Source organism: Phocoena phocoena, chromosome 8, assembly GCF_963924675.1.
Source record: "Phocoena phocoena chromosome 8, mPhoPho1.1, whole genome shotgun sequence".
Lineage (NCBI taxonomy): Eukaryota > Metazoa > Chordata > Mammalia > Artiodactyla > Phocoenidae > Phocoena > Phocoena phocoena.
The window spans coordinates 97,506,321-97,530,442 of NC_089226.1; the positions used below are offsets into that span (position 1 = coordinate 97,506,321).

The following is a 24,122-nucleotide window of genomic DNA, read 5'->3' on the forward strand; positions in this document are numbered from 1 at the left end:
TCCTTCCTGTGGGAGGGAGGGAGATGCAAGAGGGAAGAGATATGGGAACATATGTATATGTATAACTGATTCACTTTGTTATAAAGCAGAAACTAACACACCATTGTAAAGCAATTATACCCCAATAAAGATGTTAAAAAAAAAAAAAAAAGAATTTCCTTCCTTCCTTTTTTCGGCCGCATGGCATGTGGGATGTAGGATCTTAGTTCCCCGACCAGGGATTGAACCTGCACCTCCTGCATTGGAAGTGCAGTGTCTTAACCACTGGACCACCAGGGAAGTCCCAGAACTTCCCTCCTTTTAAAAGTTGAATAATATTCCATTTTATGTATATACCATGTCTTATTTATCCATTCTTTCATCGATGAAGACTTAGGTTGCTTCCACTTTTTTGGCTATTGGGAATATTGTTGCTATGAACATGGGTGTACAAATATCTCTTAAATACCCTACTTTAATTCTTTTGGGTATACATCCAGAAGTGGAATTGCTTGACCCTATGGAAATTCTATGACTAATTTTTTTGGGAACTGCCATGTTGTTTCCCATAGTGGCTGCAGCATTTTATATTCCCACCAGTAGTGCACAAGGGTTCCAATATCTCCACATCCTCTCCAACACTTGGTATTTCTGTTTTTTTCCCCCATAGTAGCTATCCTTTTGGGTATGAGGTGGTATCTCACTATGGTGAGAAATCTATTTTTAAGTTTATATTTTTACCAAAGTACCAAAAATAATTTAAAACATACACACAATACAAATCAACTCTAGTCAATCTTCACTAAAAATAAAACCCTATAAAATAATTCATGTTTAGTATTTAACTCTGTTGCTGAAACAAAAAATGTCAAACTCAAAAATAATATTTGATGGACAATATTTTAAATAATTTTTTGATAAAGAAAGTGTATTATAAACTGGTAAGAGTGATGAAGATTCTATCCTTATAACACAAGCAACTGTTCACAAGGAAATACTAAAAGAAAAATATACAGTGAGAGTCCTTTTGAGAGAAAAATAGGAGTGTATGAAATATGAGAAATATATGTAATGCTCATATTCATTCTACCCTAGAGCTGTATTTACAAGCTGCATATTTCAACCCATCAGTGGGACATGAATCAAATTTAGGAGGTCGCAACCAGCATTAAAAAAAAAAAGAAAAAAAAAGAAACAAAGTATCAGAGTTTATCAGTTCATCACTCATGGTAAAGGTAAACATGTTTCATGAAAACTATTTTCTGTTACATGCCCATCATCACCACATATGTATATACTATGTAGCAATGCAAAATATTGTAGATTCTAGCCAAAAAGTTGGAAAAATGCTGGCCTAGTGCAGTGCTTCTCAAACTATCTGTGGAAAGGAACAGTGTTTTTTTTCTCTTTAATTTCTAATCTGTTCCAGACTGATACTTTTATGAAATACAGAAACCCTGAATGTCTGTGGCAATGTCACTATAAAAGCTTCTAATGCATTCTCTCACTTTCTGATTTTATCTATCTTACTGCGATCCAGTAACAAATAATTTGTGGCCCAGGACCATTCCACAGACCACACCACAGGTCTACAGGACTTCTGTTTGAGATTTTTATTAGTGTCCTAGATGGAAATACAGATGGCATATTTATAACACTGAGAACATGATGCTGGAAATGATTAAATTAATGTACTTATTAACATAATTAGAACCCAAAGAACGAAAAGAAAACCAAGAAGAAACAAATGAAATTAACAGGAATGGGTGTAGGGCTTGCCTGGTGGCGCAGTGGTTAAGAATCCACCTGCTGATGCAAGGGACATGGGTTCAAGTCCTGGTCCCAGAAGATCCCACATATCACGGAGCAACTAAGCCCGTGCACCATAGCTACTGAGCCTGCGTTCTAGAGCCCGTGAGCCACAACTACTGAAGCCCGCGAACCTAGAGCCCGTGCTCCTCAACAAGAGAAGTCACCACAATGAGAAGCCCATGTACCACAACGAAGAGTAGCCCCGCTCACCACAACTAGAGAAAGCCTGTGCACAGCAACGAAGGCCCAACACAGCCAAAGATAAATAAATAAATAAATTTAATAAAAAAAAATTGGAATGAGTGTAAAATATTACAGAGATTAAAAATAAAACCTTCAAATGTGTAGATTAGGGAGAAAAAAACATGCTGAAGAGCAGTTTTTGTTCAAAAAAAGAAGGAAAAAAAAAAGACCTCAACTTCATTATACTCTGAATAGGCACAACAGTGTTACATGGCTGCTAAAAGTGTATCTGATTTTAGGCTTCATTAATAGAACCATAATGCTCAAACCAAAGGAGGTAATAGCTCAGCTCAGTTTGATACCACTCCTAAAATAGCATATTCAATCTCAGACTAATGTTTAGAGCAGTGGTTCTCAAAATATGGTCCATAGATTCCTAGAGGTCCGATTCCTAGAGGTCCCTAAGACTGTTTCAGGGGATTAGTGAGGTCAAAACACTTTTCATAATAACACTACATCATTTGCCCTTTTCACTGTGTTAATATTTGCACTGATAATGCAAAAGCAACGGTAGGTAAAATTATTGGTGTCAATGTGAATCAAGGCCGTGGTACCAAACTGAATACTCTTTCATTAATAAAACACTCAACAAGCTAGGAATAGAAAGTAACTTCCTCAACACGATAAAGGGCATTATGAGAAACTCAGATAACATCACACTCAATGGTGAAAGACTAAAAACTTTCTCTCTTAAATCAGGAATAAGACAACTCTTGTCACTTCTATTCAACATTGTACTGGAGGATCTATCCAAGGCAATTTAAGGGAAAAAAAAAAACAAAAGGGCACCCAGATCGGAAAGGAAGCAGTAAAACTATCTTTATTTGCAGATGATATTGTCCTGTAAATAGAAAGTCCCAAAAATTCCACTATAACACTACTAAAACTAATAAGAGTTCAGTAGGGTTACAGGATACAAGGTTGATATAAAAAAATGAATTGTATTTCTATAAACCTGCAATGAGCAATCTGAAATGAAATTAAGATAATTTCATTTACAATAGTATCAAAAGGAATAAAATATATACAAATAAACTGATTAAAGAAATCCTGCAAAACTTAATACTATGAAAATTATAAAACATTGCTAAAAAAGTTAAATACAATCTAAATAAATGGAAAAGCATACCATGTTCATGAACCAAAAGCCTTAATATTGCCAAGATGGCAATTCTTTCCAATATGATCTACAGAGTCAACAAACCTCTATCAGAATCGGTGAAGTAATAATAAATATATATATTGGTCTCTGGTTCTGCCTCCTGACACTGAGCTCCTAAAACTCCTGCAATCTCCTGAGTGATAGAGGTGCTAGGAGCATCTTTTGTTCTAATATTTGATCTTGGACCCTGGTTCCCGACACAGAGCTCCTAAATTCCTTGGAATATCCTGGGTTATGGGAACACTTTTTGTTCTAATGAGGGGACTCCTGGATAGCTTCAGGATGGGAGCTAGTCACCAGAAAGACCAAGTCTAATTAAAAGCTTGAAACTTTCAGCCCTAACTCCCATCCTCTGGAAAGTGAAGAAAGGCTAGAAATTGAATTAGTAACCCATCATGCCTATGTGATGAAGCCTCCTTAAAAATTCTTAAGGTATGGGATTTGGAGAGCTTCCAGGTTGGTGAACACATCCATGTGTTGGGAGGGTGGTGCACCTCAATACCATGAGACCCTTCTGGACCTTGCCCTACATACCTCTTCATCATTTATCACCCAATAAACTAGTAAATGTAAGTGAGTGTTTCCCTGAGTTATGTGGGTCATTCTAACAAATTATGAGCCCAAGGAGGGGATTGCAGAATGAACCAAGAACCCAAGAATGTAGAAGAGTTTTCATATTTGGGAGTAGCCTGGCTTAGGGTGAGGCGTATCAGTAGGGTGAGAGGGTGTCCACATATATGGAAGGTCTGGGGCAGGGTGAAAACAAGCAGGGTGAGGAGTGTCCACAGAGAGTGGCAGCCTGCGCTGGGGACTAGAGCCCAAGTAGGTGAGAAGGGTGTCCACTGCATGGGACGGGGGGTGGACTAGTACAGAGTGTCAGGGCCCAAGTAGGGTGAGGAGGGCATCCATGTGGAAGGGCAACCTGGAGTGGGATATCAGAGCCCAATAGGAGTGAGGAGGGCACCAAGCAGAGCAGCACCCAGCATGGGGAATCAGGGCTCCGGCAGAGTGAGGACAAACCCTGCCTCACTGGAATGTTATTAGGATTAAATGGATGATATGTGTAGTGTGTGAGTAATAAGCACAGTCCAAGCGTTTGCTATTAATGTACATAAAGGGCCTGGCAACATGCCAAACACACAATACCCAACAAGCGGCTGTTTATTTATTTATTTGGCCACGCAGCTTGCGGGATCTTAGTTCCCCTTTGAACCCAGGCCCCTGGCATTGGATGCTCAGAGGCCTAACCACTGGGATGCCAGGGAATTCCCGTGGCTGTTTATTACGTGATTATACTATTGTATTGTACCCTAAATACCTCACTGACATACAACAGCTAGCGATTAGATGATGAGCAAAAGTACTTCTAAAAATTAACTTCCCCTGTACCTCTTAATAACACCTACATCCCTTTCACAACTCCATTTTTTCACCCAGACTTTCAAATTGGCTCTTTCTTGCTTAGTTTTGGTTAACTTTTCCTTCCATATTCCTTTAAACTCTCTACTCCCTTTCATCCTGACTTTTCCTTCAAGATCTTTTAATTCACATATTAGCACAAAACCTACCATCTCTGTGGAAACAACACAAGATACATCTAGGTTGGTGTGAAAAGCTTAAATAGACTCAATGAGTCTATAGCTACTTCCCCATATCAGTACATACAGAATAACTTGATACGTGTCTTATTTGTTTCATACCTGTCCTCGCTTTGGTGCATGCATGTATATCCCTAGGCAGACTCCCAGGGTAGGGGAATAGGCAAATCGTAATTTGTGTCCAGTCCCAGCAGTGAGCCGAAGATCTTTATTCACAGGGACATACTCTAGCATGTCAGCTACCATCAGGCACATTTGCTCCTGCCCAAGAAAACATTTAGTAAGCAGTATTAAAGAATATTCAGGAAGAAAAACAAACTCCTTCCCTTTTTAAAGAATGCACATTCATTACATCTAGCACTGTATCTAATTTGTCTGAAGGGCCCTAAGGGTTTTTTTTTAAAGGGCTGAGATGAAAATATCTCTTTAGTCTGATAGATAAAATCATCAGCTGTTTTGTTTGCAAATGTTGAAAACTATTTTACCAACTTGCATTTTAAAAATACATTTGTTGGGCTTCCCTGGTGGCGCAGTGGTTGAGAGTCCGCCTGACGATGCAGGGGAAACGGGATCGTGCCCTGGTCCGGGAAAATCCCACATGCCGCGGAGCAGCTGGGCCCATGAGCCATGGCCGCTGAGCCTGCGTGTCCAGAGCCTGTGCTCCGCAATGGGAGAGGCCACAACAGTGAGAGGCCCGTGTACCGCAAAAATAAATAAATAAAATAAATAAAGATAAAAATACATTTGTTTCGAAGTGAAGAGTATACTCTGTACCACTTCAATGTTTCTGTAGGACTCATAATTTTCAAAATAAAAATACAAAAAGTTAGGGGAGAAATATATGAAAAATAAAGCTAAATGAAACTGTCTGAATCTGGAAATGCCCCATAATTTCTAATCTAAGAGATCTGATCATATTATGAGAAGCAAGATTTATTTCAATTCCCCTTCAATTTGCAATCCTATTTTAACTTGCAGTAACTATAAATGTAACATTTACCTTATAAGACCACATTCGTAGTTTATGATCCTGACATAGAGCAAAGATGAAGGCATCGTTCTTGACACAATGAACAGCAAGACTCAGGGGACGATCTGAAGGCCCCTGATCACCTCTGAAAACATAAGGCCAAGTTTTAGAGTTTTATTGTTGCAAATTACCTGATCGTTAGAATTTGCAATTTACGAGATAAAATAAAATTATAAATGCACACTCTTAACAAAAGGAAAAGAGATTATAGGCTGGTATAAGATGACTACATTTTCTGGGCTTCCCTGGTGGTGCAGTGGTTAAGAATCCGCCTGCCAATGCAGGGGACATGGGTTTGAGCCCTGGTCTGGGAAGATCCCACGTGCCACGGAGCAACTAAGCCTGTGTGCCACAACTACTGAGCCTGTACTCTAGAGCCTGCGTGCCACAACTACTGAGCCCACACGCCACAACTACTGAAGCCCACGTGCCTAGAAGTGTGCTCTGCAATAAGAGAAGCCACTGCAATGAGAAGCCCGTGCACTGCAACGAAGAGTAGCCCCCGCTCGCCGCAGCTAGTGAAAGCCCGCGTGTGGCAACGAAGACCCAACGCAGCCAAAAATAAACAAATTAATTAAAAAAAAAAAGATAACTACATTTTCTATTTGATTTATATCCATTATTCTGATAAATTTTAAAAAGCTCTAGATATCAATGGAATACTGTTCTAACCATCAAACTTTCTACTTCTAATATTACACAAAATTGGATTTGGTAAGTCTGGGCAGAGCACCGAAATGGATATTGTGAGAAGTATAGTAAGCCAATTTCTGTTGTCAAAGTGTCAAGTCCCAAATGAAGTGGGCTCTGGAGTGCAGCTCTTCTCAGATGGAATGTAACGTTGTGTAGACCCTTCTCCTTTCCAGTATTATGTTTATTTGCCTTGGAGTCAGACTGGAAGTACTAACAGGTGTTGACCAGGGCAAAAGATTAAGTTCTTGGGCCCTATGATTTACCGACCAGAGACCACTCACCTGATAACTGTTGGCATCCAGCCTATAAGCAATCGTTGCATTACTGAACTCTGTTTCAGCTCCACAACTGACACCATCCCTACAAGATTGAAAATAGACCAATGATATCCAAGGCACCTCTTGATCAGACTTAGTGAAGCCCAAAGGCAAGAAGGATGCAACCATGAACAAGGAATTTATAACAGGTGACAGGCTTCTACATTTCTATACTAAGAAGTCTTAGGCTGTACCTTTCCACATACACCATACCTAAAATATTTTGAATCATTATGGGAACAATAACAACAGCATTTTTATATTCCTAGGGGAAATTTTTGCCATTTACAAACAGTAACCCATATTGCTGCTCAGAAGCAACACCTCATTCTTTCCAAAAGAAACACCGAGTACCTTTCATGTGCTAGGCACAGTTCTAGATGCTAGAGATACAGCAGTAAATAGAACAAATTAAAACACTCCTGTCCTCATGGAACTTACATTCCATTGGCAGGAAGGGAGAAGCAGAGACAGTTAACAAATTAAGTAGAATGTAAAGAGTGGAGAAAAATAAAACATAGAAAGGGTATAGTGAACGGGGATGGGGTGCATGTGTACAATTGTGTTAGTGTTAAAATTGTGTTACAATTTTAGAAAGGTGGTCAGGTCACTCACTGAGGTGACACTGAGTAAGAACCTAAAGGAGTGGAGGGAATGAGCCACACTGGTAGCTGGGGAGACTAGCCCCGCCAAAGCCCTGAGCTAGGTGTACCTGGTATGTTCAAGGAATTGCAAGAAGGCATGTGGCCGGTTCAGAGGAGGGGGGAAAGAATGAGACGATGAGATTAGAGAGGCAGTGGGGTGTTGCAGTAAGGACTTTGGGTTTATTCAGAGTGAGATGAAGAACAGCCCCGATCCGAGGGCTTTGAGTAGTGGAATGACATGACTCACCCTGGGTTTTAAAATGTATCAGTCTTCCTGAGAAGTTTCTGCTGAGGGGTAAGGACAGATCTGGGGAGCTATTTAGGAAGCAAATGCAATAATCCAGGTAAGAGGAGTGGTGACTTGGAGCAGGGTATCAGCACTGAGCTTCCTTGTTTCAGGTAACTTATTTTAGTTACAATACCACAAAGTGAAGGTAGAAAACCAGTCAACTCATGTCTACTAAAGCCCTTAGAATAGGTCACCTTACAGTTATCTGTTTTCCCATACTCCAGTAAGCTGGACAGTTCCTCGTTCACTATATAAAATGCCGCCCTCTTAGGAAAAAAACAGTAAAGCATTAGGGAGTCATAATGCAAGCAATAATGAATGATCATCTTAGGGTAGTACAGAAGCAATTCCTGCATTGGATGATGGCCTTGGACTTCTAACATCTGTTTTAATGCCAGTATTCCTTGGTTTAAAATTAAATTCATGCTCAGTTCCTGTTCTTACCAGGTACATCATGAGGAGGTAGTTTAAGAACAAAGATTCCCCCAGAGGCAGATGGTACAGCAAACAGAGCCTCCCCGTCATTGCTAAGCCAGGCTGCCGAGGTGGTAGAATTAGGGGAGAGTCCAGGTACTGTTGGAATTAACTGATAGTTGCAAGGATCCCTGAAGTCAACTTTTCCAATGTCAGTGAATATTGACTGCATCTGACTTTCAATTACCAACTCCTGTGGAGTAATTAAAAAGAAAACTCTGTTAAACCAAAATAAACTGGATTTTGCTCAGTTCCTTCCAATCGCTATCAGTTTTTAAAGTAAAAAATTGTTGAGCTTAAAAAGAAAGCTATTTTTTCTTTTTTTTAAATCATGGCTCTCCACTATTATTTATTTTAATTTTTATTTTTGGCTGGGCTGCAGGGCTTGCGGGATCTTAGTTCCCCAACCAGGGATCGAACCTGCACCCTTGGCAATGCAAGTGTGGAGTCCTAACCACTGGACCACCAGGGAATTCCCAGAAAGCTATTCTTTTTTTGGCTGCACCACATGGCATGCAGGATCTTAGTTCCCAGACCAGGGATGGAACCCGTGCCCCCTGAAGTGGAAGCATGGAATCTTAACCACTGGACTGCCAGGGAAGTCCCCAAAGCTATTCTTTTTAATGAAACTATTTTTGCAGCTTAAAATGTGTGTGATCATTTTAAATAGTAACTATGATAGTATGCTTGGTTAGGGCCAGCAAAGAATCCAAATATTCTTCAATTCCAAAGGACATTGCTCTATTACTAAATTTGTGACAGTCAGAGTAACTTTGGGAATTAAAGGATATTATACTTAACCAACTTACACTCCTATACATCCGGGAAGGGTGTGGTAAAAGTAACCTGTGCACTGTTTGATTGGTTAATATCAAGATTATCACATGATTCTGAGTCTCAGAGACATGAACCCCTCCGGGTAAGAGGATGCAATTTTGGAATTTGAGGCGAACTGCATTATTTAACAGATTTATGTCCAGTGACTCTTCCACCAGCTCCAATGTATCTCCAGAGGTCTTCCTATTAAAGTGAAGAGACATTTGTTAAAAAAAAAGTTTATGCTTTTCTTTCTGATTGTTGCATTGAAATGTATGGCAATAATTTCCAGGTGAACTCTCCCAATTTGAAAATTTTGGATAAACAAACTCAGACCAATTTTGACATTCCAAACCACCACATTATATAGTCTACAAAACACAGCACTGTGTAAAATCCAAATCTTATTATATGATTCTCTGTTAAATGGAGGCATTTCCAAACTTCATAGTCCATTTTTTAAAAACAATATTCAAAGCAATTAAACTCCACTATAATGAAAATTCACACCACACACCCTCATTACTTATAGTGCAATGTGGCCTCTACATATGTTACTACAGGGTCAAACTACAGTGACCTTATAAATGTGGGTATTTCCCCTTCTATAGCTTCCTCCTACTAGGACGCAGGGAAGACTCTTCTTGAGGCACAACTCTGCCATGTGGTAGCTTTGGAACCATAGAAAGCACTATTCTGGGAATGCCCTAACTTGCCATCACCTCATCTACCACACTACCCGAATCCATTCTCTAGATGATCTCCTTTGATATAACAGCTTTAAATGCCATTGAATGCCTACAATTCCTAAATGTGTATCTCATTCAGCCCAAACTCTCCACTGACCTCCTGACTACTGCCTCAACACTTCTACTTGTATATCTAACAGGGATCTCAAACTAAACCTGTCCAAAACAGAATTCCAGGACACAGCAAACCTGAAAGACAAAGAAACAAAAACACCTGCTTCACCTGCACTTTTCCAACTCATTAATGACATCTCTATAACTTCTAGTTGTTCAAGCCAAAAATCTGGGTGTCACCCTTGAATCTCCTCTTTCTATTTCCACCTCATGGATTTTGTGCACGGTGATCCCACTTGCTGAACTGCTCTCTCCCTCAACCCCTTGCCTGCCTAACCTTTCATCCTTCAGATCTCAGTTTAAATGTGACTTGCTTTAGGCCTTCCCAGCACCACCAATAATATTTGGTACTCCCATTAGCCCCTCAAAGCCCCTATACTTTTCCTCTGAGGCAAGTATGAAAAATTTGTATTTATAAATGTGGTCATTAGCTATATAATGTCTTCCCCCTTCTCAAAACTGCCCCATGAAAGGTGGGTCCACATCTATTCTTACACTGTTACATCTTGCATGATGAAAATGGTGATTGTTTTTGTTCCTCACTTCACCCCCAGCACACCTAGCAGTGCCTGACTATAAAGGCTCAAACATATTTGTAGAATGAAGGAAGCTGTAAAGCACTATAAAAACATAATGGGTTCATGTCTGAAACTGGTCTTTTGGACTTTAACCCCTAAGCTACATTTCTTCTGCTTTTAGTGCTGCCTGGGAGGGTACCTCTTCTAGAACTCTGGGTTTCCTTAATTTTCCACTGATTCACATATGAATAGAAAACAGTCTTTCTCTTTTCCTGTCGATGACCACTTCGGAGAATGGATGACACCTTAAGAACAGCCTCGAAAATTCAGCCGCCGAACAACCCGACCTTCCAGGGGGTTTGACAAACACAGCACTTACCAATGAATGAACCTGTTTCTGGTGACGGAGAACAACTTGCCACTTTCCACATAACAGAAGCCTCCCGCGCTCTCACCGTATTTCACGGCTCCGGCCACGACATTTGCAGTTCCTGCAAAATGAAAGTGGTCAGCCTGCACAGGGGGTTCTCTGGGAATAGACACGCACTGAGGGTGCTGACAAAGCAGAGGGTGACGGACTGACAATCCATACAAAAAGAAGGGGAAGAAAAGACGCAGAAGTAGGACACTAAAGAAGCTCTGATTCCGGGGCTATAGGCATGTGGGCTCAGAAGGATGAACGGGAGGTCAGAGATTTAGGGATCCAGGGGAGAAGCCAGAAGCGAAGGATCGGATCGCGCCGTACCAATGCCGCAAACTGTGAACTCCCGAAAGTGCCTCGGCCTTTCGCGCTCAGCTCCGCTGAGCTCCACGAAGCTCCGTTCCACGGCTCCCGCCGTCGCCATCTTTCAGCGCCACCGCGAGGCCCGACGGGACACCAGCAGGACCCGGCGGATGTCGTCACTTCCGGGGGCGGAGCGGGCGGAGCTGCGGGCACGTGAAGAAGCCGGCAGAGGTCAAGCGCGTGTCTGACACTGCGTTGTGAGGCTCCCACCGAGTTAGTTGGAGACAGGGTGGGCAGGGAGGAATCCAGATGAGAAGCGGGTAGGGGAAGCCTGCAGACTCTACCTGCGGGGACCTTTGCGTGGCCTGCTAGGAAGCCCCAAGGCGCGGCGCCATTTTCCCGGCGTTCTCAGGGCAGGGGGCGGGGCCGGGCTTGTTTCCATTTTAAAAACGCCCGCCTGGGCAGCGGGGCCCAGTCTCCCGCGAGGGTCGAGGTCTGGGGAGGCCCAGCAGATGGGCGCCCTCTGCTGGATTCCTAGCTTGCGGTCACCTCTCCCTGCGTCGCTGTGTCAGTCAGTGAATCTCCACCCTGTCTCCTTTTCTTTGCTCTTAAGCGACCGTAGGGACAATGAGGAGAGGGAGTGAAGGGCAGAGGGGCCTTTTGTGTTGAAAGTTTTTCAAGAGACTGTATTCGTGTTTTTTTTAATAGATCGTTATCGGAGTATAATTGCTTCACGATACTGTGTTTCTGTTGCACACCAGAGTGAATCAGCCATATGCATACATGTGTCCCCATATCCCCTGCCTCTTGCGTATCCTTTCCCTCTCACCCTCCCTATCCCACCCCTCTAGGTGGTCACAAAGCACCGAGCTGATCTCCCTATGCTATGCGGCTGCTTCCCACTAGGCATCTGTTTTACATGTGGTAGTGTATATATGTTGATGCTACTCTCACTTTGCCCCAGCTTCCCCCTCACACCTGATGTCCTCAAGTCCATTCTCTATGTCTACATCTTTAATCCTGCCTTGCAACTAGGTTCACTTTTTTTTTTAGATTCCATATATGTGCGTTAGCATACAGTATTTGTTTTTCTCTTTCTGACTTACTTCACTCTGTATGACAGACTCTAGGTCCATCCACCTCACTACAAATAACTCAATTTCGTTTCTTTTTATGGCTGAGTAGTATTTCATTGTATATATGTGCCACACATTCTTTATCCATTCATCTGTTGATAAGACACTTAGGTTGCTTCTATGACCTGGCTATTGTAAATAGTGCTGCAATGAACATTGTGGTACATGACTTTTTTGAATTATGGTTTTCTCAGGGTATATGCCCAGTAATGGGATTGCTGGGTCATATGGTAGTTCTATTTTTAGTTTTTTAAGGAAACTCCATACTGATTTTTTTTTTTAATTTATTTTTGTCTGCGTTGGGTCTTTGTTGCTCTGCGCAGGCTTTCTCTAGTAGCGGCGAGCAGGGTCTCCTCTTTGCTGCGGTGCGTGGGCTTCTTATTGTGGTGGCTTCTCTTGTTGCAGGGCATGGGCTCTAGGTGTGCGAGCTTCAGTAGTTGCGGCACGCAGGCTCTAGAGCGCAGGCTCAGTAGTTGTGGCGCATGGGCTTAGTTGCCCTGCAGCATGTGGGATCTTCCCGGAGCAGGGCTCGAACCCGTGTCTTCTGCATTGGCAGGCAGATTCTTAGCCACTGTGCCACCAGGGAAGCCCTTTGTTCACATTTTTAATGTAACTGTGCTTTTATCCATGGGTTGGGGAAATTTGGGTTTTACCATATTGAACTATTTCACTTGCGATGTCATCTTCTTATTAGAGTTCTGTGTGCTTTATCGTATGGGTTTTCTATTGCTACTAGAACAAATTACCGTAGATTTAGTGCCTTAAACAATACTGTTAGCACACAGTTCCGTAGAAATCCAATACAGGTCTTATGGGGCTAATATCATGGTGTCTGTATGGCTGTATTCTTTCTGTAGACTGTAAAGGAGAATCTCTTTCCGTTTCTTTTCCAGCTTCTAGAGGCCAACACATTCCTTGGTTAGTGACCCCCTTCTTTCATCTTCAAAGCCAGCAGTGTCATATCTCTCTCTGATCTCAGGGAAGGGTTCTCTGCATTTAAGGACTCATGTAATTAGGTTGAGCTCACCCAGATAATCCAGAGTAATCTCCCCATCTCTAGATACTTAAACTTAATCACATCTGCAAGGTACCTTTTGCCATGTAAGGTAACATATTCACAGGTTCCAGGGGTTAGGATGTGGACATCTTTCTTGGGGGGGGGGGCATTTTTTTTACCCACCATATTTATGATTTACTAATCATGTCACATTCCGATTTCATTCTCATAGCATCCTTGTAAAGCAGCATTATCCTTGTAAGGTAGATAACTTTTCTGAAACACTTGTTAAAAATGTAATTTCGATCAGTTGTCATCACCTTAACCCAGAGTTCAATCTTAGCATTACTCACTAATAAGGACAACCAGATATAAGGTGCCTCCTGGTGTGCTATCAAATGAAGGATGCAACATCACCTGTAAGGCTTGTTTTTGGTTTTTTTGGCCACACTGTGTGGCTTGGAAGATCTTAGTTCCCCGACCAGGGATTGAACCTGGGTCCTCGTCAGTGAAAGTGAGGAGTCCCAACCACTGGACCACCAGGGAGTTCCCTGTAAGGCAGTTTTAACCAACTTTCTTCAGATAGTGTTCACATACCATAAAATCCCCCCTCTAAACTGTGCGATTCAGTGGTTTTGTCTATTCACATAATTGTGTGACCATCACCACAATCTCATTTGGGAACCTTTTTATCACCCAGAAGTCACTGACCGTGCCCCCTCCTCAGCCCTTGGAAACTACTAACCTACTTATGTTTCTATACATTTGCCTATACTATATATGTATATATATATATATATATATACACACACATACACACTCATATACACACATATATACATCAGTTGCTGGACATTTGGGTTATTTCCACTTTTTGGCTATTATGAATAATGCTGATATGAACATATAAATTATTCTTGCAAAAAATATATAATCCAGATTGTGGTAGGCAGAATTCTGCCCCCACCCCACCCCCGCAAGATGTCTACTTCCTAATCCCTGGAACCTGTGACCTTACATGACAAAAGGGACTTTGTACTACATGTGAGTAAGGTAAGGATCTACAGATGGAAAGATGAGCCTGGATCATGCAGGTGGGCCCTGTCTAATCACATAGTCCTCAAAAGGAGAGAACACTTTCCTGTTGAGGTCAGAAAGAGAGAGATGTGAGGACGGAAGAAAGGTTAGAGTTATACGAAATGGCTGGCATATAAAGATGGAGAAAGGGGGCCATGAGCAAGGAATATGATCAGCCTCTAGAAGCTGGAAAAAGCACAGACACAGATTCTCCCCTAAAGTCTCCAGAAAGGAGTGGAACCCTGCCAACACCCTGATGTTAGCTCACTGTTTTTTTTTTTGCTTTTAGCTGCCTTGCGTATGCTTATGCCCCCTGTATCCAGTGAGTGGTCATTGTGGAAAATCTGAAGGTCCTGCCCTCTTGCCTGGATCTAGAACAACTGTGAAGGACCATTCAGCTCCAGAGCACTGAGTGGGATCATCTGAGGCTTCAACTTCTCTTCTGCCCAGTCCTGCCTCGCTTAGTCCCTAAGAAGTGCTCGTCCTGAGTGCGTCCTCCAACAAACCTCCTGTGTGCAAATCTCTGCCTCAGAGTGTTGCTTCGGGGAATCCTGTAGGAGACAGTCACACATCACCTCTTGTCTAAGGATGGGCAGCCAGCTGGGAACCAGCAGGGAAAAAGAAGTTGGAAAGAGTTTAGGCGAGGATCTTTCCTCAATTGTGAAATTGATGATGCAGTATTGGAAAGAACATCAGCCGGGCATCAGAAGACTGGGATTCAAGGTCTAGCTCTGTCTCAGCTAACCTCTTTTCACTTGGGAAGTCCCCCAAGATCTCTGTGCATCAGTTTGTTAGAAGAGGATGATGTACTTACTGACTTTCAAGCTCTTTCCTGACACTAAAGCTCTAGGGTCTGTGGCCTAAAAGTTGGAGGCAGGCTGGGTGTTCACCTTCATCTCTCCTCAATTTCAAGGGTCAGAATGCTCCCTGGGACTGAGGACTGGCATGTCCTCCCTGAGTCAAAATTGACTTCAGAGTCACCCAACCTGTGACCTTTGTGCCACTTAGTTCAGACTGTGATAATTTCTTAGGTACTTGTCTATCACAGTGCTCTCCATACATCACATTTTCTCACTTCTGTGATGTATACTTAAAATTTTTTTATGTATTAAAAAAAGGGTAAAAAAGATTAAAAATTTTGTTGCATAATAAATGGCTTAACTGTGAAAAATTAATAAAATGTTTAAGATAAAAAAGCAAGAATATGTCATGCAATCAATATGCCTAATGTAGTCATGTTTCTTCCTTTCTTTCTTTCATTTTTTTTTGTCAAAAAATAAGGTTGGTAAATTGATGGGGCATCTTCTTTCTTTCTTTTATTTTTTTTTCCAAAAAAAGTGGTTGGTAAATTGATGGGGCATCTTCGTTTCCCAGGAATCCAGGAATTATAGTTTTTGACAACTGTCTCATTCCTCTTCTTATTTTCAGCATCCATCAGAGCCCTCAGAACTTAAATTTTCCGAGGAAGTGTTTGAAAGAGTGACTAAAGATGAATAAACGCGCATATACATTCTTAGAACACTCAATTACCCTTTGAACTATTAATATACTGGCATGGTATGGTTGTAACGTAAGTGGAATTATATCGCCATCTAGTGGTTAGGGGGTGACTTCGTTTAGAAACATAGTGCAGAATGTTACCAAGATTATTGTTTGTGCAGCAAGTTTTTTTTTTTGTTTGTTTTTTTGCTGTACTCGGGCCTCTCACTGTTGTGGCCTCTCCCGTTGCGGAGCACAGGCTCTGGACGCGCAGGCTCAGTGGCCATGGCTCACAGTCCTAGCCGCTCGGCGGCATGTGGGATCTTCCCGGACCGGGGCACAAACCCGTGTCCCCTGCGTCGGCAGGCTGACTCTCAACCACTGCGCCACCAGGGAAGCCCCGTGCAGCAAGTTTTATTTACAGATACTTTCATAGGAAAAATATTTTTATTTCTTAACACTATTGTCTTGGTTTGCTAGGTCACCACTAAGTATAAGTGAAGGGTATTGTAAATTGAACTTTAAAGCAGATTTTCCTAAACTAACTGAAGAGCTAGTCCTTAAAAGAAGAAATCAGTGGTTGAAATAAGCATGGGAAATGATGATAAATGAAATTCAACATATTTCTTTCCTGTAGAACTTTTCAGAGACATTAATATGATAGTGTGCTTTGTAAACCTCCAGTTGGGCCTTACGTGTGATGTGTTTCCCAGACTCTGCTCTTTTCAAGGAACAACTCATTGGACCATTGTTCTATGGGAAAAAATTGGGGAAGCACTGCTTTATTGTCATTTTCCCCATATGTTAAAAATACCCAGATTTTTCATTTTGTTTTGGTGAGTATGGGGATTTTGTGTTTGTACAGAAGCATGTTTGGGTTTACTAAGGTATGGGAAAATTCACTAAGATTAATTTACTACATTTTATTAGTAAAAGATTCTAAAATTGAAAAAAATGATTACTGCTTAGTGTTTTCCTGACTACAAAGCCTTCTTTGACCTTCATGTCCATGTTCTAGACATGGTGAATTCAAGGAGTATTGTAAGAAGTCATAGTCATGCCTTACATTTATAAGGATCTTAGTTAATATTTTAGGTAATTTCTTTAATTGAAGTTAGCATTATTTCACATTGAATATGTTTTACGAAATCTTCTTGGGTTCTAGGAATGTGGTTTCCTGCTGTTTGGACAGTTACTTTCAGTAATAGCTGTTAGTGATAGCAGAAATGACTTGGGATATAACCACAATGCAAATGACTTGAGATTTTCTATTTCTGTTCTTTTTTTTTAATTGCCATTCACCTTTGTTGCTGTGTTAATCATAGCGACTAAATTTCAGATTCCTGGCAGGAGCTTCATTTATTCTTGCAGTCTTGATTGCACGCCTACCATGTGCTAGTCACTGGGGTTAGAAAGATCCCTCAGGATATAGGCTCTGTGCAGTCAGGGGTCTTATCTGCCTCGTTTTCTGTTGTTATCACTGGTGCCTAGCATTGTGACCAGCACTTCCTCTTTGTTCATGAAATAGTATTTGTGGACAGAATAAAACTTTCACACTCTCTGCTTTTGGGACTCTGCCAGTTTAACAGAGAGACAAAGGAGAAATACAGATAACAGGAAAATATGTTAATTAATATAAAAGAGATATGTACCAAAAGGAGAAAGAGCATTACAGGCAAAAAGTCTTAGAAGCATGGAGAGGACTGGGGTGAGGAGTAGTTTTTAGAAGGCTGGGGACCTTTTGCAAGAGCTTTTCCTTTATTACTGAAGAGTTTAGATTTACTTAAATGTCTTTCCTTACAACTCAGTGCTTAAAGTACTCTATTAGACATTCTTGTCTTAGATTTGCTATAAGAATTTTATTGTATCTCAAACCAAACTTTTTAAATAGTTCAAAAAAATTTTTTGAAAGGTTGATCTGACCCCAGTATAGAGAACCTTAATATGCCTGGGCCTTGTTGAAACAGAGAAGACATCACTGTAGGGTTGGTAACTCATGGGGAAACCAGGATGACATTGTAGGTTCTTAATAATTGCCCCAACATTCTGTCTAGAATTTTGAAATTCTCCCCAGGAAGCCCCCAGAGCAGAGCCCATCAGGAGAAGTTTCTTTAAAAAGCAAAATTGTGGAATAAGCAAAGTGTGTTGGTGACATTTCAATTCCCTTTACATGATTCTTTCTACTGGCTTAGAAAACCACCATGACTTCAGAAAGCAGGGTCCTCTGATGGCCCCTGAAAGCCCAGGGTTCCCACCCAGACCTGATTTTCCTGTGCTTTGGACGCATCCGTGGGGACCATATGCCTTGGATCTTTTTCACCTTTCCTATAATATTTCTCATAAATTTCAATATGTTGTGGTTCATTACATGCTTACTTAAATGTTATTTTTATATCTTTGTAAGAGCTTGCATGTACTTAATTCACAAAACCAGAAAAGAAAGTCCTTGCTTGAACCATATATCCTGAATTTTGCTTCTATGTGTGCTATACCTATTGAAACCAGCATTGGAAATGATCTGAGATGAATTCATGCTGAGATGCCAGTGATAGAAAAGCTTAATAAATTGCCCTTCCCAGAGGTATGGGTACTGCAACACACATTCCCTTAACCCACAGACCATTGTCACTCTTTCCTCTCTTGCCCATCTTGCTAATCAGTTGTGGGAGTCCTTTCCTACCTCAATATCCTTTCAACACAGTGATTCAGACAGCTGCTATCAGTTGACTGGAATTAACATGTGATAAGTAATCAATTTACCATCTAATTCAAAGAAGTGGAACTCTAATGGTGGAATTGGAGGCATCAACAAGGAACCAGATGTGTAGACAGGCTTAACAGGGACAGTTAAGCCATCTCAATAAAATATAATTATTATTGAGCTTAAAGACCAAGATCAAAGCTGATGCAGTAAACAGTTTTACTTGCATGTACACAAAACCCAGAGCTGCTTTTTCCTGTGAAAGTACACAATATAATTAATCTAGCGATTCAGGTTTTTTAAGTATAGATTCTCATTTGAATCAAGATTCTTGCGACGTCGCACCCACTTCAAATGCTGCATTCTCATTCCGTCCTTTCTTAAAACCTCAGGGCTGTCACTTCTTTCGTCACGGGTAATGTCTTTGCATCTTCCTCAGCAAAACAATGATGGCAATTAATAACAATTGGGAGATTTTGCCATCTGTTTAATTCTTTTCTCCTTTCATCACCTCCTGTGAGTTCTCTAACTCTCTCTCCCGTTCTAGTCCTTCAAAGAGTAAAAAGCTTCAAACCATAAAAATAGAGTTTTAAGAAGTATTACCCCCTCCTCATTTTGTCTGCCAAGTTTCAATTTGGTGCAGGTGCTGACAGATGTTTATAGGCAAATAGGTCATTTTCATATCACAAAGCAAGGATGCTCACTGACCTGAGCAAGTGTTAGGACTTTGATTAGAGGCTCCAGTTTGAGGTCAGAGGCCAATGCTTTTCTAAATCCCAGACTTTAGTTTTGTTTTAGCTTGCTTTTGTCATCGCCCAAATCCTGCAAAATGTCTGGAAATTAAATAAGAATGTACGACTATAATCTTGGGCCTGGCAAAGCTTCTATAGGCAACCACAGGTCCGCACCCAGCGATTGTTTATACTCCTCTTGCATCCTCTAGGATCCTGCTTACGCATCAGTTTCTGTTGAGTAACGGTGTGCAGAGCCAAGTCAGGAACAGTAATGTTCCTTGTCTGCCTTCTTGGGCTGGTCCTGACGCTGGCCCCTGACAATGCCAGGCTCGGGAACTATTTGTTTCTGAACTCCAGCCAAGAAGTCTAACAATTCTCTCCCTTCCTTTCCATCGCCCTCTTCTTCCTTACCAATGCCAAGTTTGGGATTTTTCCTTGTCTAGAGACTGTACAGGCAAGGAAATGAACTTTCTTGGGATATGACAGACCACTTAACAGAAAATGTGCCCTTTGTTCTCATTCAACTGCCTTTTCCTTAAATGACATTTCTAAGGCTTCTGCAGATATATCCGCGTTTAGCTACTTAATTTCTACAAGGTCCCTGTCAAAGGCTAAGAAGTACGTGTTGGAATTCTCATTTTTCTGATAGGGAAGAAGTAGCTCAGAAAGGAAAACTGATATACCCAAGAATTTAGTCGAGCGGTTCTATCAGTTGTGTCTGAATCCATTCTTTAAATTTACTTAAAAATCCTTTTAGCTGCTAGCAACCACGTCCAAGACAAAGGAAGCAGACGCTTACATTTACTTACAGAAAATAGACACAGGTCTGAGTGTTGATTGCTAATTCCACCATGAGTCAGAAAATTTTATTTCATTTAGACACACCCAGGGACAGCCTAGCACAGATTAGAGTCCACAGGGGTATGGGTTCTACTTCCCACTGTTGTTTTTTTTCTTCTCATTTTTTGGCTGTACCATGCAGCATGTGGGATCTCAGTTCTCCAACCAGGAAAAGAATCCACACCCCCTGCATTGGAAGGGCGGAGTCTTAACCACTGGACCACCAGGGAAGTCCCTCTACTTCCCACTGTTAACTAGCCACTTGACCTTGGGCAAGTCACTTCAGTTCTCTGGGCTTCAGTTTACTCATCTGTAAAACAGGGAAGTTGGGTTTCATGATCCCTTTGGTTTTCTTCCAGTTTCAGAAGTCTGCACATAGGAAAAAGCTGAAATTAAGACACAAGGCTAAAACATGTTCAAGAAGTCAGCAAAACATCTACATATAAAAAGAATAATTTTAGGGGCTTCCCTGGTGGCTCAGTGGTTGAGAGTCCGCCTGCCGATGCAGGGGACACGGGTTTGTGCCCCGGTCCGGGAGGATCCCACACGCTGCGGAGCGGCTGGGCCCGTGAGCCATGGCCGCTGAGCCTGCGCGTCCGGAGCCTGTGCTCCGCAGCGGGAGAGGCCACAACAGTGAGAGGCCCGCGTACCGCAAAAAAAAAAAAAAAAAAAAAAAGAATAATTTTAAAAGAATAATCTCTGGTAAATAAAAATATCTATACATTTTGACTTGGCAATTTCACTCTAGGGGCTTTATCCTAAGGAAACAATCAGAGATGTGCTTCAAGATACAAGAATGACTGTCACAAAGTTCTTTTTTTTTTAAATAAACTTTTAATTTTAGGATAGTTTCAGACTTACAGAGAAGTTCCAAAGATAGTGCAAAGAGTTCCCATATATTCCATCTACCCTCCCTCCCCATTTCCTTTACTGTTAACAACTTATATTAGTAGGATACGTTTATCATAACTAATGAACTAGTATTGATACATTATTATTAACTAAAACCCATACTTTAATCATATTTCCTTACTTTTACCTAATGTCTTTTTTCTGTTCCAGGATTCTATCCAGAACACCACATTACATTTAGTTGTCATGTCTCCCTAGGTTCTTTTTTTTTTTTGCGATACGCGGGCCTCTCACCGTTGTGGTTGTGGAGCACAGGCTCCGGACGCGCAGGCTCAGTGGCCATGGCTCACGGGCCCAGCCGCTCCGCGGCATGTGGGATCTTCCCGGACCGGGGCACGAACCCGTGTCCCCTGCATCGGCAGGCGGACTCTCAACCACTGCGCCACCAGGGAAGCCCCTCCCTAGGTTCTTTAAGCTGGTGAGAGATTCTCAGATTTTCCTTATTTCTGGTGACCTTGATAGTCTTCAGGAGCGCTGGTCAGGTGTTCTGTAGAATGTATCTGGATTTGGGTTGGTTTGATTTTTTAAAAAATCATGAATAGACTGATGTTATCGGTTCCTGGGAGGAAGACCGCAGAGTTAAGTGCCATCCTTGATACATCATATCAGGGGTACCAGCTGTCTACATAATTTCACCAATGACGTTAATCACATAGCGGAGGTAGCGTTTGCCAGGTTTCATCATGCTGTTTTTTTTTTTGGCGGGGGGCCACCCCTCGCGTCTTGTGGGATCTTAGTTCTCTGACCAGGGATTGAACCCGGGCCCTCGGCAGTGAAAGCATGGAATCCTAACCACTGGACTGCCAGGGAATTCCCTCACCATGCTATTTTTTAACAATAAAACTTTTCAAGCTAGATGTCAATAATAGGACTGTAGACTTCATGAGGGCAGGGACTTTGCCTGTTTCACTCACCACAATGCACCTAGTGCCAAGAACAGTTCTGACACATAGTAGGTGTTCAATGATTTGAACTTGTTGAATGAAAAAGAGATCAATTTATATAAATTAATGTATGCAATATGATAGAATACTAGCAGTCATCATAAGTATTTGGTGATATGGAAAAACGCTAGTGATAATTTCAGTGCCCAAAACATATTAAAAAACAGTTTCTATACATCCTATTTTCAATAGTGTGTGTGTGCACGTGTGTGTGCATGTGTAGGAAAAAGACTAGAAGACTATCGTCAAAATTTTAACAGGGGTCATTGGTTATTGCTGGGTGGAAGGACGGGGGATTTAAATTTTCTTCCTTGTTCAATATTTTCCAAATTTTTAACAATAAAAATGAATTACTTTGGAAATCAGAAAAATACAATAAATATGGAGAGAAGTTTTAACCTTCAAAACGATTCTGGAGCAAGGAAAACAGATGTTCCAATACAATGCCCAGCTAACACATTATTTAGCCATGTATTAGTATCTGTGAAGGAGCTGAAATCAGTGGTGCAGTGCATAGAGGGTGTTGTCCTCAAAATTCTGCAGTTTCTAGGAAACAGGGTACAGTAGGCACCATCTGTTTCTGATTTAGGGCATTAGAGTTGCAAGATCATGAGCTGTATCTTTGTTACTCTCATAACAAATTGTTTAAAGTTAAAAAAAAAAAGAGTAAAGAGCAAAACCAAATGCACGGGATGCCAGAGTGAATGGCATTATTGTATCGTTCGCTTTCTCCTCCCTGGGGCTTTGCATTTTAAAAACACATGTTGTGGTTTCTCTATGATTATCTTCCCACTTCCTGTGTTGTATCTGCCTTACTGTAAATATCCTTTTGTATAGTCATGCTTTTCTTGTATCTTGCATGTGTGTTTTTCTTCATATTCACTAACTTTCTCCAAACTTCCACTGTATATTTTTTCTAATTTGTTTGAGTGCAGTGGTATTTTTATTCTCTAACAAGATTTTTAGGACCCTGGTTTCAAATCCTAGTCCCATCTTTTATTAGCTGTGTGATTTGGGGAAAGTCGCTTAACCTCTCTGAGTTACCCCCTTGGATACTGGAGGACAGTATTATATACCCACTGGAAGTGTTGCAAGGACTGGATGAGATTTAATGTAAATATGTAGAGGATCTATCCTAGTGCTAGTCGCAAACAGGGCACTTAACCGTTTGTTATCTATTACTTCCTTTTCCCCTTCCGTGAACGCTCTGTACTGTGTCTCTCGCCATCTTTCTAAAATGCCAACACATACTAAAGGATCAAGTCTAAACTTAGGCTTTCAGGGTCCTCTTCAAATGAGGCCCAACCCATCTCACTGGTCTCACTGTCTTCCAGGCACATTCTATATACACATTACACTCCAAGCACACCAAATCACTGGCTGTTGCCTAACTACACGTTACTCTGTCTTTTCTGCATGCCTTTACGCATGCTGTTTTCTGTGCCTGGAAGTCTTTTGTGCTCCTACCTGACAAATTTCTTTGTGAAGCCTTTCTGACAACTTGAGGCCCCTATGCTCCCTTCCGACCACAGTAATTTGTTCAGACTTTTATTAATGCAATTCCTTATTCAAGTGTCGTGTCAGTCACTCATTTACTTAACAAAGAGTTATCCAGCTCCTACTATGTGCCGGGCACTGAGAATGCAACCTCTAGTTAAATTATAGATTCCATAATGACAGGAGTCTTGTCTTATTTCTCCCTCCCCAGTGCTTAGCACAGGAGAAAAGCAAACAATGTTTGTTCAACATTGAATAAAATTAGAACATTTCGTTTTCAATAATCAAATTGAAAATCATAATGCTACCAAGTACTTCCTCGTTTGCCTTTTAAAGGCAAAGATTAAAGACACATATTTTCTTTTACATGTAACATATTGTTATACTTATTAACAATTCCAGGAGGCTCAGAAATATTCCTTTGCTTTGAATGTTCTCCATCTGGAAGGGTTTAGCTAATTAAACCAAAGACTGCAGATGAGTTGGCCCCATTTATCTTCAAGGGATGAAATCTTTTTCTCTCCAGAGATTTCTCAGACAAATATCAAGGGTCAATGTTATTTTTAGTAACATATAGTTTTGAAAGTCTTAAAATTTTATTTTCAATTTCTAAATTTGGTAACACATACTTCTAAAAATCTTT

At 41.2% G+C, this 24,122-nt stretch overlaps 1 protein-coding gene across 1 annotated transcript in view; it reads right to left on the reverse strand.

The window, feature by feature from the left end:
- The window catches only part of NUP160 (nucleoporin 160), a 51,552-nt gene extending 40,174 nt beyond the window's left edge, over positions 1-11,378 (reverse strand). Inside the window, exons 1-7 of the mRNA XM_065882027.1 lie at positions 11,184-11,378; positions 10,818-10,929; positions 9,051-9,261; positions 8,212-8,434; positions 6,799-6,877; positions 5,795-5,909; positions 4,897-5,055 (exon numbers count right to left, since the gene is read on the reverse strand). Of these exons, the coding sequence (XP_065738099.1) occupies positions 4,897-5,055; positions 5,795-5,909; positions 6,799-6,877; positions 8,212-8,434; positions 9,051-9,261; positions 10,818-10,929; positions 11,184-11,283 (999 nt within the window). The 5' untranslated portion in view covers positions 11,284-11,378. The remainder of the gene's footprint in view (positions 1-4,896; positions 5,056-5,794; positions 5,910-6,798; positions 6,878-8,211; positions 8,435-9,050; positions 9,262-10,817; positions 10,930-11,183) is intronic.
- Between the last annotated feature and the right edge of the window lie 12,744 nt (positions 11,379-24,122).